We start from the raw sequence: 18,620 nt of genomic DNA, 5'->3' as shown, positions 1-18,620 counted from the left end.
TTCAGACTGCATGAGAAGGTGCTTTGTATGATTTTAATCTTTTAAAATTTGTTGAGAATGGTTTTGTGTCCTAGAATATGATCTATTCTGGAAAATGATGTATGTGTGCTGGAGAAGAACATGTATTTTTCTGATGCTGGGTGGAGTGAGATTCAGCAGCATTCTCTCAAAGCACCATGGTCTCCCATCTGTGCTTTCCTCTCCCAGTTTCAGAGCCCATGAAGTCCCATGGCTACTTTGTACTGCCTTAAAAACAATTGAGCTACAGCTTTCTCAGATTATCTCTTTTTTGTGTTCCCCGTTTGACTTGATCCTAATATTAGCAAGTGCATTCTGATAGCTTCTGTGTCATCCTTGCTCCTCCTCTCCTCTTCTTCTGTACTTAATTCTTACCCTCCACCTAATCCAGTGTCGTCCAGAGTTCTGAGATCTGTCTGTGCTCATTTTCGTTCATCATTCAGTGGGGTAGTTGTTGGGAGGATGAATGGAGCATCCACTAACTTTGCCTTGCTCTACCTCCCTGAATGAACATCTTAAAAACCACTTTCTGTCTCTAATAAAGCATTGTAATACAATGAGTGGTTAGTCTTGTGGTGTTATTTTAATATTTATGAATATAAATAAGACCATAACATTTTATTCTGTAGAACCCAGACAACAATCTTATACTTGTTGGTGCTCTTCTATTTATGTGAAAGTAGAAATTCTACAAATTGCTTAATTTTGATACTGAAATGTCTTATGTTTGAGGTGATTTCAAAAGCAAATCTGTTATGTAGATCTCGGCCTTGCTAGTAGATTCAGCATATAGTCCATGTCATATGCCTCTCCTTTCCTTTTTCTTCACATCTATTTTTGTTTCTTCTTAATCTTCTAGTAATATAAGTAAATAAGGAAGCGAATTCTAATATTCTTGTAGAGCCATAAAAGAGACTTGGTACTCACATAATTTTGCAGAAAGGTGTGTAAAAACATTTTTTTTAAAAAGTGGACTTTAGAAGATGGAGTTGTAGAACATTGAATTATTTTTACTTCCTTAGTTGATTTTATTATTTTAACAATATAGATTAATCCATAAGATTTCTGGTATAAATTTCCAATTTAATATAGTAAATGACTAAAGAAGTGCTTATGTGTATATGTATGTGTGAATATGAAACTTGAAAAGGCTTTTGTCTATAGGCATCATGGTCTGATCCTGGTTTGGCACCTCCTTAACTTTTTTTTATTTATTTTATTTTTAGAGCACTGGTATTTGCATTTAATGGAGAACAAAAGATGAAGAAGAAGAACCAATATATTCATTAAGATTACATCTTGTTGCTACGAATCCTTGTGTTAAGGAATTCTGTTGCCTCTCCTTGATAAGAAGTTGATCACCTCTTCAGTCAGACTGCATTGGAGTTTACAGTAGTATTGCCAGAAGAAATCCTTGTTGGAATGTAACAGTAATTTCTATCTGATTACTATGGAAGGTGATGAACTGACACTCACTCATTAAAGTTACTTCTCACTTATCCACTGACAACCATTCTTAAAAGTGAATAGAAACCGAGCCCTTGTGAATACTTCTATTGAACATGACTCATGGAGAAGAGCTTGGCTCTGATGTGCACCAGGATTCTATTGTTTTAACTTACCTAGAAGGATTACTAATGCATCAGGCAGCTGGGGCTTCAGGTACTGTGGTCGACAGAAAGTCTGCTGAGCATGATGAGGAAGATCAGAACTTTAACATTTCTGGCAGTGTGTTTCCTAAGTGTCAGAGTAATGGTCCAGTTCTCAATAAACATACATATCAGGGATCCAGCATGCTGCATCTCAAAAAAGCCAGACTGTTGCAATCTTCTGAGGACTGGAATGCAGCGAAGCGGAAGAGGCTGTCTGATTCCATCGTAAATTTAAATGTAAAGAAGGAAGCTCTGCTAGCTGGCATGGTTGATAATGTGCCTAAAGGCAAACAGGATAGCACACTACTGGCCTCTTTACTTCAGTCATTCAGCTCTAGGCTGCAGACAGTTGCTCTGTCACAACAAATTAGGCAGAGCCTTAAGGAGCAAGGGTATGCTCTCAATAATGATTCTTTAAAAGTGGAGAAAGATTTAAGGTGCTACGGTGTTGCATCAAGTCACTTAAAAACTTTGTTGAAGAAAAGTAAAGCTAAAGATCAAAAGCCTGATACCCAACTCCCTGATGTGACTAAAAACCTCGTCAGAGATAGGTTTGTAGAGTCACCTCATCATGTTGGACAGAGTGGAACAAAAGTTTTGAGTGAACCCTTGTCATGTGCTGCAAGATTACAGGCTGTTGCAAGCATGGTGGAAAAAAGAGCTAGTCCTGCCACCTCACCTAAACCTAGTGTTGCTTGCAGCCAATTAGCATTACTCCTATCAAGTGAAGCCCATTTGCAGCAGTATTCTCGGGAACATGCTTTAAAAACACAAAATGCAAATCAAGCAGCAAGTGAAAGACTTGCAGCTATGGCCAGATTACAGGAAAATGGCCAGAAGGATGTTGGCAGTTTTCAACTCTCCAAAGGAATGTCAAGCCATCATAATGGTCAAACAAGAACATCATTAAGCAAACCAACTGCTAGCAAAAGTAATTCTGTGGCATTTCAAAGTCCAACGGGTATTGTCCCTTCTTCTCCCAAAAATTCAAGCTATAAGAACTCAATGGAGAGAAACAATGTAAAACAATGTTCTAGTAATAGTTTGCTTTTGCATCTTCTTAAGAGCCAGACTATACCTAAGCCAATGAATGGACACAATCATAGTGAGAGAGGCAGCATTTTTGAGGACAGTAGTACACCTACCACTATTGATGAATATTCTGATAACAATCCTAGTTTTACAGATGATAGCAGTGGTGATGAAAGTTCTTATTCCAACTGTGTTCCCATAGACCTGTCTTGCAAACACCGAATTGAAAAGTCAGAATCTGACCAACCTGTTTCTCTGGATAACTTAACTGAATCCCTGCTAAACACTTGGAATCCAAAAGTCCCAGATGTAGATATCAAAGAAGATCAAGATACCTCAAAGAGTTCTAAGCTGAATTCACATCAGAAAGTAACACTTCTTCAGTTGCTACTTGGCCATAAGAATGAAGAAAATGTGGAAAAAATCACCAGCACTCAGGGAGTACACAGTGATGTGACCAAGTTCAATTCACAAAGTTGTACAAGGACTTCTGTGATAGAAAGTCCTGGTACCAGTAGGACTACTCCAGTTAGCACTCCACCATTATTTACATCAACCAAAGCAGAATCCCCCATCAATCTTTCTCAGCACTCTCCAGTCATCAAGTGGAATTCTCCACCATATGCCTGCAATACTCAGTCTGAAAAACTAATGACTACTGCCTCTAACCACTTGATAGACCTTACAAAAAACAAAGAATCAGAAGTAGAGATACCATCCCAGAATGAAGGTGCACAAAACTCTGCAACTTTTAGTGCCAGTAAGCTGTTACAAAATTTAGCGCAGTGTGGGATGCAGTCTTCCATGGCGGTGGAAGAACAGAGACCCAGTAAACAGTTATTAACTGTAAAAACAGATAAGTCTATAGGTGTGATTGATAGATTAAATAGTCCTCTGCTTACAAATAAAGCGCATGCAATAGAAGAAAATAAAGCATTCAGTAGTCGGCCAGTAGCTCCTGAGCCAGGATTCTGTGGTTCTGAAATAGAAAATTTGCTTGAAAGACGTACTGTCCTTCAGTTGCTCCTGGGGAACCCCAACAAAGGTAAGAGTGACAAGAAAGAGAAGGTTCCTTTAAGAGATGAAAGTACTCAGGAACATACAGATAAAGCTTTAAGTGAGCAAATATTGATGGTGAAAATAAAATCTGAGCCTTGTGATGACTTGCGTGGTCATAATACAAATGTACACTTGAGCCATGATGTGAAAGGTGGCCCATTCTTAGGCATGGCTCAGACCACGCAAAAAAGTGCAGCTGCCTTACCGACCTCTGAGGACTTTAAATCAGAGCCTATTTCACCTCAGGATTTTTCTTTCTCAAAGAATGGTCTACTAAGTCGATTACTGAGACAAAATCAGGAGAGTTACCTGGCAGATGATCTGGACAAGAGTCACCGAAACAATGAACTGACCCTTGTAGAGTCAAAGACTCTCTGTATGGTCCCTAAGAAAAGGAAGCTTCATACTGAGCCTTTAGAAAATCGATTTAAAAAGATGAAAACTAACATTGTTGATGCTGCAAACAGTCTTAATGCTCCAGAGGTACTGTATGGGCCCTTACTTACCCAGCAAGAGCTGAAATTCAGCAGAAATGATCTTGAATTTAAATATCCTGCAGGTCATAGCTCAGCCAATGAAAGTGAACATCAGAGTTGGACCAGAGAGAGCAAAAGCTTCAATGTTCTGAAGCAACTGCTTCTCTCAGAAAACTGTGTGAGAGATTTGTCTCAACACAGAAGTAACTCTGTCATTGACAATAAAAAGAAAGGACATAAAAATAATGTGACAAGTAACAAACCTGAATTCAGCATTTCTTCTTTAGATGGACTGATGTACAATTCCACTCAGCCAACCAGCTGCATAGATAACAGAACATTTTCATATCCAGGAGTTGTAAAAACTTCCTTGAGTCCGCCTTTCCCTGAGCATTTAGGCTGTGCTGGGTCGAGACCAGAATCTGGGCTTTCGAATGGTTGTTCTGTGCCCAGTGAGAATGGACCCATTAAGTGGGTTATCACAGATGTGGATAAGAATGAATATGAAAAAGACTCCCCAAGACTGACCAAAACTAACCCAATACTGTATTACATGCTCCAGAAAGGAGGCAATTCTGTTACCAGTCGAGAAACACAGGACAAGGACATTTGGAGGGGGCCTTCATGTGCCGAAAGTGTCTCACAAGTTACAGTCAAAGAAGAGTTACTTCCCACTGTAGAAACTAAAGCTTCTTTCTTTAATTTAAGAAGCCCTTACAATAGCCATATGGGAAATAATGTTTCTCGCCCTCACAGCGCAAATGGAGAAGTTTATGGACTTCTGGGAAACGTGCTAACAATAAAAAAGGAATCGGAATAAAAAGTACCTGCTACCCAGCTTTGGATCTTTAAAAAAATAATTAGTATGAACTTGAGATCTGTATAAATAAGCATGATTTGAGGAAAAGCATGGTGTAATTGATTTTTTTTTTTTTTTTTTTTTTTGAGACGTATTGGTTACTGGTGATGTTTAAATATGCATACTACGTTTTGCTTTACATTAGATGTCATGAGGAAACTACTGAACTAGCAATTGGTTGTTTAACACTTCTGTATGCATCAGACAACAACTGTGAGTAGCCTATGAATGAAATTATTTTGTAATCATAAATAATAGGCGTAAATTAAAATGTAAATCTCCATAGTGGATCACTGCATTTTGCTGCCTTTCATACCATCACTTTATTAGCGTACTTTTTTTGCTTTTTTGAGACTCAGTTCATGTAACACATTTTTTAAGTTCAAACAATTAAGTAATTATAAGTGATTATTATTAAATAAAAGGCTTACTGCCAAGTCACTTTCATCATTCAGTTCAGTACTAAATCAGGAAAAAAAAAAACATTTTTCACTTTTGCTAAAAAAAAAACAAAAACAAAAACATTGATTTTTTAACTCTCTAAGGGTGTTTTATGGTTCCTAATGTCTCCACCTCAATCCAGTTCTTCCCAATATATTTCTTTAATACTTATACTACTTAGTGAAAATTGATTATAATTGAGGGGGAGACTCAATATATTCTTTAAGAAAGAAAAGACATTTCCATTTTTGTAATTTATCTACTTTGCTAAATTAGTAGTCCTTCTTTTACAGAATTAGGAAAATTTAAATTTATCTTCAGATGGTTTTCTGAATAGTTGAATATTTAAGAAATTGTTTTTACCAGAAGCAAAATGGATTTTCTTTAGACAGTTTTTCACCATCTCTTGTAAAACTTAATTCTCGTCACTCCTGTAGGTACTTGCCAGTCTTATAGTGAAGGTTTCTTAAAGCAGATCAGACTACCTGCATTAGAATAATCTGAAGCTCTTGCTTTAAAATGTCAGTTCTTAGGCAGCATCTCAGATGTTCAGGACAAAAATCCAAAAATCTCTACCAAGTGGACCTAGGAATTTTCCATCTGTCTCTTACCACACTCAATAGGTATTTTCTTCAACAAACTTTTCTTTACTTATGACTTTTCTCAGAACATAGACTAGGACTGTAAAAAAAAAAAAACAAAAAAAAAAACAAGAAAACTATTTGATGCTTATATTTTCCCCAACACAGTCACACATCAACTCAAAATTTACAGTATTATAGTGGTATATTACTTTTATGTCTTTGGAAATCGGGTTCACAATACTTTATATGACAAAAAAAACAAAAAAACAAAAGTGGGTGGATGGGACAACTTTCATATCTGGCTCAACATCTCAGGAAACTCTGTGATTGTTTATGCATTCTAATGAGTAACATCTACTTAATTAGCCTTAGGGTTGGGAAAAACAGGGCCACTTAGCAAACTCAGGTGATTCTAGGATGGTTTGGAAACTTCTCCTGAATACATCCTTCTATTAAAAAACATTAACTTACAAACAATTCAGACAAATATGAAAACATTTCATTCAAACCCAAGAAAGGTTATTTAAAGTAGCTAAACAAAAATAGTACAAAGGGCAAATCTACATGACTAAATTGGACACTTTCACTCAAATGGATCTATTATTTTTAAATCCTGATTAAAAATAAACATTGATTGTCTTAGAAGGACTTAATATTATTGAGCCACAAGTCCAGGTTTTCAAGTTCAGTTTTTATAATCCACAGTTCATGTACTAACTACTGTTTTGTTTTCAATTGTGAACAAGGTTAGCAACTGGCATAGCAAAAATATTATATAATCAACTATTAAGAAGAAATCTATTTGAAGTTGTTGTACTTGAAGTTGTTTCTAAGATTTTTTATATTTGAAAACAAATCGGCGTTATTTCCTAATATGATCTGAAATCCTAAATGTTTTTTTTGTTGTTGTTGTTGTTGTTTTCTCAAAATGATTTGTAAGTAGTTACCGGATGTATTATAATAGTCAAGAATAGATATTTACTACATTATGGACAGATGAAGGCATGTACTCATTCTGAAAGGAAAATTCTACAGGCCAGTGAATATATTGTACTCTCCAACCCATATTTACTTTGCAACACTCTTGTTGTCTGTGCTATAAAAATAAGCTTTTAAACAAGTTTTGTTTTGTTTTATCCCCTTGCCATTTGAAAGCTCTGGAGTCTTATAGGAAATTTTTTTTTTTTTTTTTAAGTAAAGAAGTGGTATCCTCCCACATTTCCTTGTAAAATGGGCTTTTACAAGGAAGTGAAATTTAGATCAGGGAAAAGAATAAAGACAGCGCTGATATTTTTTATTGTCTGTTTGGTTGGTAGTTTTGTTGTTTCACTTGTTAACAAAGGAATGAGAATATGTAATACATAAATAATTATGACCACAAAGAATGCTATTATGATTTACTAGGGAATGTCTCCACTTTTGAGTTAAGGGTAATTTTAAAAGAGAACAATTAGAAGAACATACATTCACAAATTCACTTTGTGTAATGCATATATAGATACAAGGATGCACATATAACAGTTTCAAGGTCTATTTTAGATATGTAGACAATTTCTTCCTAATAAAGTCATTTGTGAAAGGGTACTACAGCTCTCATTGACGTAAATAAGGTAGCATTACCTGTTTTATCTCTGCTGCATCTTACAGAAGAGTAACTGGTGAGAGTATATATTTTATATATATATATATGTATGTGTGTGTGTGTGTATATATATATATAAAATATGTATATATATACATATATATATATGGACTTGTTACATGAAGATGTTAAAACTGGTTTTTAAAGGTGATGTAAATAGTGATTTCCTTAATGAAAAATACATATTTTGTATTGTTCTAATGCAACAGAAAAGCCTTTTAATCTCTTTCATTTCTGTATATTCCATGTATAAGTGTAAATATAATCAGACAGGTTTAAAAATCGTGCATGTATGTAAACAGTTGCAAGTCTGGACAAACGTATAGAATAAACCTTTTATTTAAGTTGTGATTACCTGCTGCATGAAAGTGCATGGGGTACCCTGTGCATCTGTGCATTTGGCAAAATGTCTTAAGTCACATCAGATGTTCATCCCAACATGACAGTATTCCATTTCTGGACATGACTTCTGTTATTTAAGCTTTGTGAAAGAATGTGCTTTGAATCCAAGGGGCTTAATTTTATTTTTTATTTTTAATCAAGCCAACCACTTTTCAACATAAAGAACTCACACAACTACTTTCATGAATTTTTGAATCCCATTGGAAACATATTATAACAAGAATATTCTGGTATTAACAAATTCTGAAATACAGGCACATTACCACTCATGCTATGAATTCTAGGGTTTACACAACCAATTCTGATGCAGTGTGCTCAGTAATATAAATTGTTATTTTTCTTGGAAGTTTAATTTCTTCATATGATGTCATGAAACTGTACATAACTGCAGTGTGAATTTTTTTGTTTTATTTTTTAATCTTTTAGTGTTTACTTCCTGCAGTGAATTTGAATAAATGAGGAAAACAATTAAATATCTCAGGTTTGAAATGGCTGTTATTTTTTGGGTTCTCTCTGGTTTTTAGATTTTCCATAAAAGTCTCTGGTCATGAAAACAGCAGTAAGTTTTCAAGAATGCCTTTTTGCCCTTTAATGAAAAATAATGAGGGACAAGAGGAAAATAACAAGTTAGTATGCTCATTGGCAGGACAACTGAAGTATAGCTCAACATAACAATGTGCCTATAGTCTGGCCTCCCTAGCCTCCCCATTTTGGAGGGAATAAATGAATAATCACAGTTGAATTTTTAAGTGACAAAGAATTTTTACAGTGTTCAAATTTGATGTACACTTTAGGATAAGATTTTATTAGAAGAATTTTAGCTCATAGAAGAACGAAATTTTTCAGTTTCTTTCCAAAAATATTATACACAGAGACATATGTAGTATTTACTATACGAAATAGTTAATGGTAATAACAACACCAACAAAACCTATTGCCATCAAATCTATTCCGACTCTTTAGTGACACTGTAGGACAGAAGAACTGCCCATAAGCTTTCCAAGGCCAAACAGACTGCTCCCACAGAACAGCTAGTAGGTTTGCACAACCAGCCTTTTGGTAAACAGCCAAGTACTTAACCACTATACCACCTTTGCTCCTGTTAATAGTAATGTTGTTAAATTCTGTCAAGTTAGCTCCAACTCATGCTTTTGTTGTTGAGTGCTGTTGAGTTGGTTCTGACCCAGAGTGAACTTGTGTAGGGTTTCTTAAACAGCTGATGACCTTGAACCTCCAACCTTGTGGTTCAAACCAACTTTGCAGCCAACTCATTAACCTACAGCACCACACCAGGAATCCATGTGTGTGTGTGTGTTAGTGGAGTGCAGTGGCTCCATATAATAAGCACTGGACTACAAACCTGAAGGTCAGGGGTTCAAGTTCACCTGTTGCTCTGAAGGAGAAAGATGAGGCTTTATGCTTCTGCAAAGATGTAAAGCCTCAGAAACCTTATACAGGGTTGCTATGAGTTTGAAACAACTCAATGGCACTTGACAACATGTATTTGTAGTTGTCTTAGTTTGCAATTCTGTCTTATAATTAGTACTGCTACAACAAAATATTGTAAGCAGGATACGTTAAAGAACAGAAGTGTATTATGTCACACTCCAGAGATTAAAAATCCAAATTAGAGTCCTTCTGTGTGTCTCTTAATTTCTGGTGACTGCCAGCAATCCTTTGCATTCCATTTGCTCATAAACAAAACTCATGGGATCTGTTCCCGTGAGTGTAAGTTTGTGTCTTTTCTGCTCTTTTTATACGACAGACACCACTTAGAAGTGATTAGATTTAGGATCCACTCACTTTTGTGTGACACCATGAACATAGCAAAAGAAAATTCCTATTTCTAAAAAGGATCATAAAACAGGCACAGGAGTTAGAACTTCAGCACATTTTGGGGGAGCACAATTCAATACCTAATGGTAGTATAGACAATTCATTTAGAAAAAGGAAAACATCTCTAAGTCTTGTTTACAGGTAGCCTGGAAATTTTAATTTTTATTATGTATATATCAATAATGATCATTTAAGAGGAAGGCATTTCTTCAAAGATGAGTCTTTGTTTTAGAGGACTGTTGTAAAAATTTTGAAACGTAACAGGATTATGAATAATTTCCGCCAAATTTAAGTAGTTCCAGGTGACCTACAGTATTAAAATGTTGAAACGTTTCAACTTGCTATATATGAAAGTGGAGACCTGGTATGGCACTGTAGGATAAGCACAGGACTGCTAACCTCAAGGTCGGCAGATCAAGCCCATGAAGCCACTCCTTGGAAACCCTGTACGGGGTCGCTGTGAATCGCACTTAACAACAGCATATATGAGGGTAGTCCAAAGTATTGATACAAAATAATAAAAACATTTATTAAAAAATAAAAGTGTGAAGCTATTGTTTCTTAAATCTATTTTCTGTTTAGATCTATACACTTCTAAAGGTTGTGTGCCCATCATTCTTAACTCTTCCGCAAAGAAGCATTCTGCATACTTTGTTTTACAGCACATCAATTTACCACTTCCATTTATTTACACAACAGCAGTATCGGCATCCTGGAGGAGTTAAAATCATGTTCCTTTAAAATGTTGTTTGAGTTGGGGAAGCAAAATGAGGTTAGAAGGGTTAATATGAATGCTATATGGTGGACAAGTTAAGGTTTCCCAACACAATTATCTTAGGACAGCCCTTGCTACTCAAAAAAAATGAATAGGTGCACTGTCGTGACTTCTGGCCATTTTCTCACCAGTGCATTTTTTCATTTTCTTAAGAACCTCTTCATAGTAATTCCCCATGATCAGTCTGCGTCCTTCGAGAACATTTCAATACCTAAGGAGCTCTGGTAGCATTTGTTGTTGTTGTTAGATGCCATCGAGTTGGCACCGACTCATAGCAACCTTATGAACAGCAGAACAAAACAATGTCCGATCCTGGGCCAACCTCACTACTGTTGTCACACTTGAGTCTATCGATGCTGCCACCTGGCCAATCCATCTCGTTGGGGGTCTTCCTCTTTTTCTCTGACCCTCCATCTTACCAAACATGATATCCTTCTCCAGCGACTGTTCCCTCCTGACAATATGTCTAAAGTATGAGAGACGAAGTTTGGCCATCTTGGCCTCTAAGGAGCACTGTGGCTGCACTTCATCCAAAACAGATCTATTGGTTCTTTTGGAAGCCCATGGCACTTTTAGTATTCTCCTCCAACACCATAACTCAAAGACATCAATTCTTCTACGGTCTTCCTTATTTACTGTCCAGCTTTCACATGCGTATGAGGTAATTGAAAATACCATGGCTTGGGTCAGGCGCACCTTAGTCCTCAAGCTGACATCTTTGCTCTTCAACCCTTTAAAAAGTTCTTGTGCAGCAAACTTGCCTAATGCAGTCATCGTCTGATCTCTTGACAGCTGCTTCCGTGAGTGTTGATAGTTGATCCAAGAAGAATGAAGTCCTTGACAACTTCAATCTTATCTCCATTGATAAGAATGTTGTTTATTGGTCCAGTGGTGAGGATTTTTGTTTTCTTGACATTGAGATGCAATCCATACCGAAGGCTGTGCTCTTTGATCTTCATCAGTAAATGTTTTCAGTCCTCTTTCAGCAAGCAAAGTTATATCAACTGCATATCACTGGTAGCATAGTGGTTACAGATTGGGCTGCTAATCTCATGGTCAGCAGTTTGAAACTACCAGCTGTTCTGCAGGAGAAAGATAAGGTTTTCTGCTCCCATAAAGGTTTACAGCCTCAGAAATCCTATGCAGGGTCGCTAAGAGTCGGAATTTACTCCAAGGTACATAACAACAACAACAACATGGAATCTTAAAAAGTAGTTGCCATAAGCTTCTGAGCCAACTTCCCTTGTTTGAATTGAACTGGCCCAGGAGAGCTCTTCAGAAGTGACTCTTTCAATTGGATCTTTTATGGAAGGCACCTTAATGAGACCAAGATCAGTATCTTACTGAGAGGGCTGGTCTCCAGCCATGCACTGGTCACTGAGACGTTTAAAAACAGTTTTGTCTGGAATAAAGCTGTGCATATACAAACTGGAACCCAAGTAGCAATAATGTTCTACTTATCCTTGCATATAGACACTGCCATCAAGGTCAGAAAGAAAATGTATGGGTTTTCAAGGAGCAACTGGTGAGTTTAAACTGTCAACTTTGCAGTTACCAGTCCAGTGCTTATCATATAGTGCCACACCAAAACTCTATACCTTTATACCTTATACCTTCAAAACACCAAATTGTGATGCTAACCTTAACTACTTCCCCAAATTCTAACCTATGTTTTTTCATTTCAGTTACCTTTCTTTTGGAAGAAATAGACATTAAAATGAGCATCAAGAGTGCTGGCAGTCTTAACTGTGCATAAAACCTCAATCTGTTGGTGGAGGCTAAAGGGATACTAGTGAGATAAAGTCTATAGCACTCACCGATCAATAAACTACATATCTCAAGCCAAGGCCTTTTTCACCTTTTTACCTAAATGCTTTCATATAACTAATAAACACTCCCAATTGCACATTGCTTTCCAACCACATGCCTTTGGGATCACTACCTATGTCCATGACATCTACCTTTACCCCACCTCATCCTGTAATGTGTGTCGTCAAAATCTCCATGACCTATCCACATAGCCATAAAAACCTGGGCATTTATCCATAGGGCCACTGCTCTTTTCTTGCTTTCCCAAGAACAGTTGATTTATTGATTGTTGTAGATAGGTGCCATTGGTCCAGTGCTTATCTTATAGTGCCACACCAGGACTCCATCTATATAAATGCTATTGTTAAGTCTTGATAAGTGTTTCGACCCATAGCAACCCTGTATAGGGTTTCTGAGAAGCAGCTGGTAAGCTTGAACCGCTGACCTTTGGTTCCAACTGACTGCAGTCCAGTGCATTAATGCCACTTCAGGACTCTATAGTTGGTTGATAGTAATAGGGCAAAGAACCTCCTTCCAGCCATCTTTGTCTTCAATCACATGAACAAAGATTTTTATCTTTTAAGTAGACTACAATGGGTACTCTCATGCAGCCAAACACCAGAGATAGTCTGACCAGAGGATACAGTAATTTAGAGCTTAATGGGTTGAAATATTGCCTATTCTTGTAGGCAATTTTACCATATTCAAATTTACCACTTTCATTTTGCTTAGTGCTATGCTAATAAAGATAAATATGATGATCTTTCCAAAGTGAGCAGTGTGGATGGCCTTTTAGATTAATTTACAGTTGCTTACAGCATAGGGAATTTTGTCCCTTACGATCAAGGTAGGTCTACCTGCTCGAGAATAGATAGACCTGTGAAGGGGAAAGTTCCTGCTGTAGGCCATTCTAAAAATGCTTGTTTGGGGGAGAATGGGATACACAAGGGCAGAAGTTCTCCACTATTTTGCACAGTGTCATGCTGGAAAATGTATAAGAATTTTAACTTCCTGGAAAGTAAAGATGACTAGTTCAGAAAACAGGAAGGCTATCAGAAACAGCAAATCCTACTGCTGACTACTTTTCATTTCTCAACTGGGAAAACCAATGACACCTGCTCTCCTGGTCCATTTCAGAGTGTTGATTTATTTCTGGTATTTACTAAATATTGCTTCTTTTACAAAAAGCATTCATGTTCTAGCCTTATAGCAGTCTCTGTACTTCTTAGGAGGTATCAGTCCTTCCTATATCTTCAAATACCCCATATTTTATTTTGAGGTCCTATTGGCCCTAGTCCTGTTTCATACCGCTTAAGAATATCTACCATGACAACCAATTAGTACTTGAATTTCTGCTTAGCCCAGTCTCGTGTTTGTTGTATATTTCTGTTCCCAAATTTGTACCTTTTCCCTTTGTTGGAAATCAATCTATTCTAAGAAACTTTAGCCTCATCAATCCTTTCTTAGTATGGTTGCTTCCTTTGCTCATTGAAAATTTCTTCCGTTTGTGCCTTGTAGATCACCGCCTGGGGCTTAACACGGAGAATTGTCATGTCTCACCTCAGCTATTGCACTAACAGTAGCCTGCCTTCCTCAGGTGTCTCCATTTCTCAGGAGAAATATCCACTGTTGTCAAAGCAAAGTTTCTAAAATCTAAATTCGTTGAATCTTCCTACAATCCTCTAATGACTTTTCGTTGTTTACTGGCATTGCATACTCAAAACAGTATGATGCTGTAGGATAATCACTGAACTGCTAAACCACAAGGTCTGTGATTCAAATCTACCAGCCACTACTTGGAAACCCTACTCAGGAACACTATGTGTCAGAATGGATTCAATGGCACTTAACAACAACAGTGGAATTAGAGAATCTGTGAGGCCTTAGTGCAAGATAATTATTGTTACGTGCCATGGAGTCGGTTCTGACTCATAATGACCCTGTACAGGGTTTCCGAGGCTGTCAATCTTTATGGGAGCGGAAATCCTCATCTTTCTCCTACAGAACAGCTGGTAGTTTCAAACTGCCTACCTTGAGGTTAGCATCCCATTTCTTAACCACTACACTACCAGAGCTCCTTATATATGTATATATACCATGTTATATATGATATGTTATTGGGAAGACCCCCAGCGAGATGGATTGGTCAAATGGCAGCATCAATGGTCTCAAGCATGGCAACAATTGTGAGGTTGGCCCAGGATCCGGCAGTGTTTCGTTCTGTTGTTCATAGGGTTGCTATGAATCAATACTGACATCTAATAACAACAACATATAAATGGGGAAAAGATTAAAATTATCAAAGACTCCATTTTGCTTGCATTCACATTAAATATTCATGCAAGCAGCAGTCAAGAAGTTAATAGGCACATTGCTTTAGGTAAAGCTGCTTTATAGTATTCTAGAGCAAAGATACCAGTTTGAGGAGTAAGGTGTACCTGACGGAAGCCATGATATTTACAGTCACCTCATATGTATGTAGCAGTTGGACAATGAATATGGAAAACCATAGAAATATCAATACATTTGAATTATGGTGGTGGTGAAGTATATTCAAAGTACTATGGACTACCATAAGCACAATCCGTCTTGGATGAATACAGCTAGAATGCTTCTTAGAAACCAGGATTGGGAGTCTTCATTTGTCTCTCACAGTTCAGTCATGTTATAAGGAGGGACCAGTCCTTGGAGAAGGACTTCATGCTTGATAAAATGGAGGGTCAGTGAAAGACCGGAAAACTCCCAATGAGATTGGACTCAACAGCAATGGATTCAAGTGTAATAACAATTGTGAGAATGGTACAGGATCAGGCGTTGTTTTATTCTGTTGTGCATAGGGTTGTTGTAAGTAGGAAATGACTTGACAGCACCTGAAAACAAACAACAAAATGGGCAAAATATTGAATGATGCAGAGAGTATCAAAAGAAGATGGAGGTGTACACAGTCACTGTACCAAAAAGAATTGGTTGATGTTCAACGATTTCAAGATGTAGCATATGATCAAGATCTGTTTGTATTGAAAGAAGAAGTCCAAGCTGCACTGAAAGCATTGGCAAAAAACAAAACTCCAGGAGCTGAAGAGTACAAATTGAAATATTTTAGCAAATTGATACAACTCTGGAGGTGCTATCCTGTCTTTTCCAACCTATTTGGATAGTCCCTACCTAGCCACCCTATTGAAAGAGATCCATGTTTGTGCCCATTCTGAAGAAATTTGAACTAATGTAATGAAGAAATCATCAAACATTATCAATAATATCACATTTAAGTAAAATTTTGCTTAAAAAAATTTAAAAACAGTTGCAATAATACAAGGATGGGGGTGTTGTTGTGTTGTTTTGAAGTTCCATCGAGTAGATTCCGACCCTTACCGACCCTGTGTAGGGTTTCCAAGGAGCAGCTGGTGAGCTTGAACCACCAACCTTGCAGTTCAAACGACTTTGCAGTCTGACGCATTAGCCCACAGTACCACACCAGAGCTGCCAATAATTCAAGCTGGATTCAGAAAAGGATATTCCGCGAGGGACATTATTCCTGACATCATGTGGGTCTGGGTTGGAAGCTGAGAATACCAGAAAAATATTTACTTGTGCTTTATTGACTATGCAAAAGCATTTGACTGTGTGAATCATAACAAGCTATGGATAACATTGTGAAGAATGACAATTATAGAATACTAAATTGTGTTCCTGAGATACCTGTATATAAACCAAGAGACAGTCATTAGAACAGAACAAGGGAATAGAATACTGAATGGTTTAAAATCAGGAAAGGTGCACACCAGAGTTGTATCCTTTCACCGTATTTATTCAGCCTGTATGCTGAGCAAATAATCTGAGGAGCTGGTTTATAGGAAGAACATGGCCTCAGGATTGGAGAAATAGTCATCAACAACCTATGATATACAAATGATTGCTGGAAGGGAAGAGGACTTGAAATACGGATGAAAATCAAAGACTTAAATATGGATTGCAATTCAGTGTAAAGAAAACAAAAATCCTCACAACTGGACCAATAAATAACATCATTATAAACTGAGAAAAGACTGAAGTTGTAAAAGTCTTGATTTAACTTGGATCCACAATCAACATTCATAGAAGCACAGTCATGAAATTAAAAGACATTTCATTAGACAAATCTTCAAAAGATCTCTTTAAATGTTCAACAGCAAAGATTGGCCTGACTCACCCCATGGTATTTTCAGTTGCATCATATGCATGTGAAAATTGCATAATAAATAAGGAAGACTGTAGAATAATTGATGCATTTGAATTATGGTGCTGGAAAAGAATATTGAAAATATTGTGGACTGCTAGAAGAACAAACAAATCTATCTTGGAAGAAATACAACCAGAATGCTCCTCAGAAGCTAGTATGGTGACACTTCATCTCTCATTCTTTGGACACTGCCAAGAGGGATCAGCCCATGGATAAGAACATCATACTTGGTAAAATTGAGGATCAACAACAAAAAAAGGAATCTCAATGATGTGGATTGAGTGACACAGGGACAGTGCAATGGACTGAAACATAACAATTGTGAGGATGGTTTAGGACCAGGTATTGTTTTGTTGTGCATATGGTCACTGTGAATAGGGACCACTTGAATGCTCACCTAAAAACAACAACAACAGTAAGTCTCTACATATGCTCTCAACCATTCTTCATCAGGAGCCAAAATCATCCTGTAGTTCTGATTGTGTCTCAGTACAAGAGAATCCACCCAAATTCTTATCCCAATCTTCTGCATTCCCTGTTCTATATTCCCTAAACTTTTTCAGAAGTTTTCCAGGGTTTTAAATTCTTCACACTAACAACTTCCTCTAGGACAAAGAGTGAATGAAACATAGTACACAGAGGGAGAAACTATTATTTTTATTTTATTTTGACAAGGAAGAGAAAGGAACCAGAAAATATTCTTCTCTGTTAAGTAAGAGCTGTTGAGTTGTTTCTGATGCATAGCAACTCTGTAAAGGATTTCCTAGTCTGTAAATCTTTGCAGGAACAGAAAGCCTCATCTTTCTCCAGTGAACAGCTGACCTTCTGGTTTCAATCCAGGGCTTATCCAATAGAGACACTGTGCTCCTCACATTCTTCCCTTGTTGTTTTTGTTAAGTGCCTTTGAATTGGTTCTGACTTACAACAACCCTGTATAGGGTTTCTGAGGAATGACCTTGTGGTTCAAACCAGATTTGCAGTCCAGCACATTAACCCGCAGTGCCACACCAGGACTCCTATTCTTCTCTTGTTGTTTGTTGTTAAGTGCCGAGGAGTCAGTTCCTACCCATAGTGACCCTGTATAAGGCTTACAACAAGTAGCTGGTGAGTTTGAAAGGCCAACCTTGCAATTCAAACCGACTTTAAGTCCAACACACTAATCCACAGTGTCATTGTTAACTGTAATTCCCAACACGTTTTTTAAGGAGAAACTATTTGAAATGTGTTGTTGTTAGGTGTCATCGAGTCGGTACAACTCTTAGTGACCCTATGCATAACAGAACCAAACATTGCCCAGTCCTGGGCCAACCTCACAATTATTGCTACACCTGAGCCCATCGCTGCTTCCATCTCCTTGTGGGTCTTCCTCTTCTTCTCTGACCCTCCACTTTACCATACATGATATCCTTTTCCAGTAACTAGTCCCTCCTGATAATATGTCTGAAGTATGATAAAGTTTGCACATCCTGGCTTCCAAGGAACACCCTGGCTGTACTTGTTCCGACACAGATTTGTTTGTTCTTTTGGCAGTTTGTGGTACTTTTAATGTTCTCCTCCAACACCATAACTCAAATTCATCCATTCTTCTATGGTCTTCCTTATTCACTGTCCAACTTTCTCATGCATATGAGGTTATTGAAAATACCATGGCTTGGGTCAGGCTCACCTTAGTCCTCAAGCTGACATCTTTGCTCTTAAATACTTTAAAGAGGTCTTGTGCAGCAGATTTGCCAAATGCAATACATCCTTTGTTTTCTTGACTGCTGCTTCTATGAGTGTTGATGGTTGGTCAAGCAAAATGAAGTGTTTGACAACT

At 37.4% G+C, this 18,620-nt stretch overlaps 1 protein-coding gene across 1 annotated transcript in view; it reads left to right on the top strand.

Annotated features, from left to right (window-relative positions):
• NRIP1 (nuclear receptor interacting protein 1) overlaps positions 1-5,600 on the top strand; it is a 75,590-nt gene extending 69,990 nt beyond the window's left edge. The window contains exon 2 of the mRNA XM_006866443.1: positions 1,245-5,600. Coding sequence (XP_006866505.1) covers positions 1,581-5,057 — 3,477 coding nt within the window. The 5' untranslated portion in view covers positions 1,245-1,580 and the 3' untranslated portion in view covers positions 5,058-5,600. The remainder of the gene's footprint in view (positions 1-1,244) is intronic.
• Positions 5,601-18,620: the final 13,020 nt, after the last annotated feature.

Source organism: Chrysochloris asiatica, unplaced genomic scaffold (assembly GCF_000296735.1).
Source record: "Chrysochloris asiatica unplaced genomic scaffold, ChrAsi1.0 scaffold00091, whole genome shotgun sequence".
NCBI classification, from domain to species: Eukaryota; Metazoa; Chordata; class Mammalia; order Afrosoricida; family Chrysochloridae; genus Chrysochloris; species Chrysochloris asiatica.
This window is presented reverse-complemented; position numbering and strand designations above follow the sequence as displayed.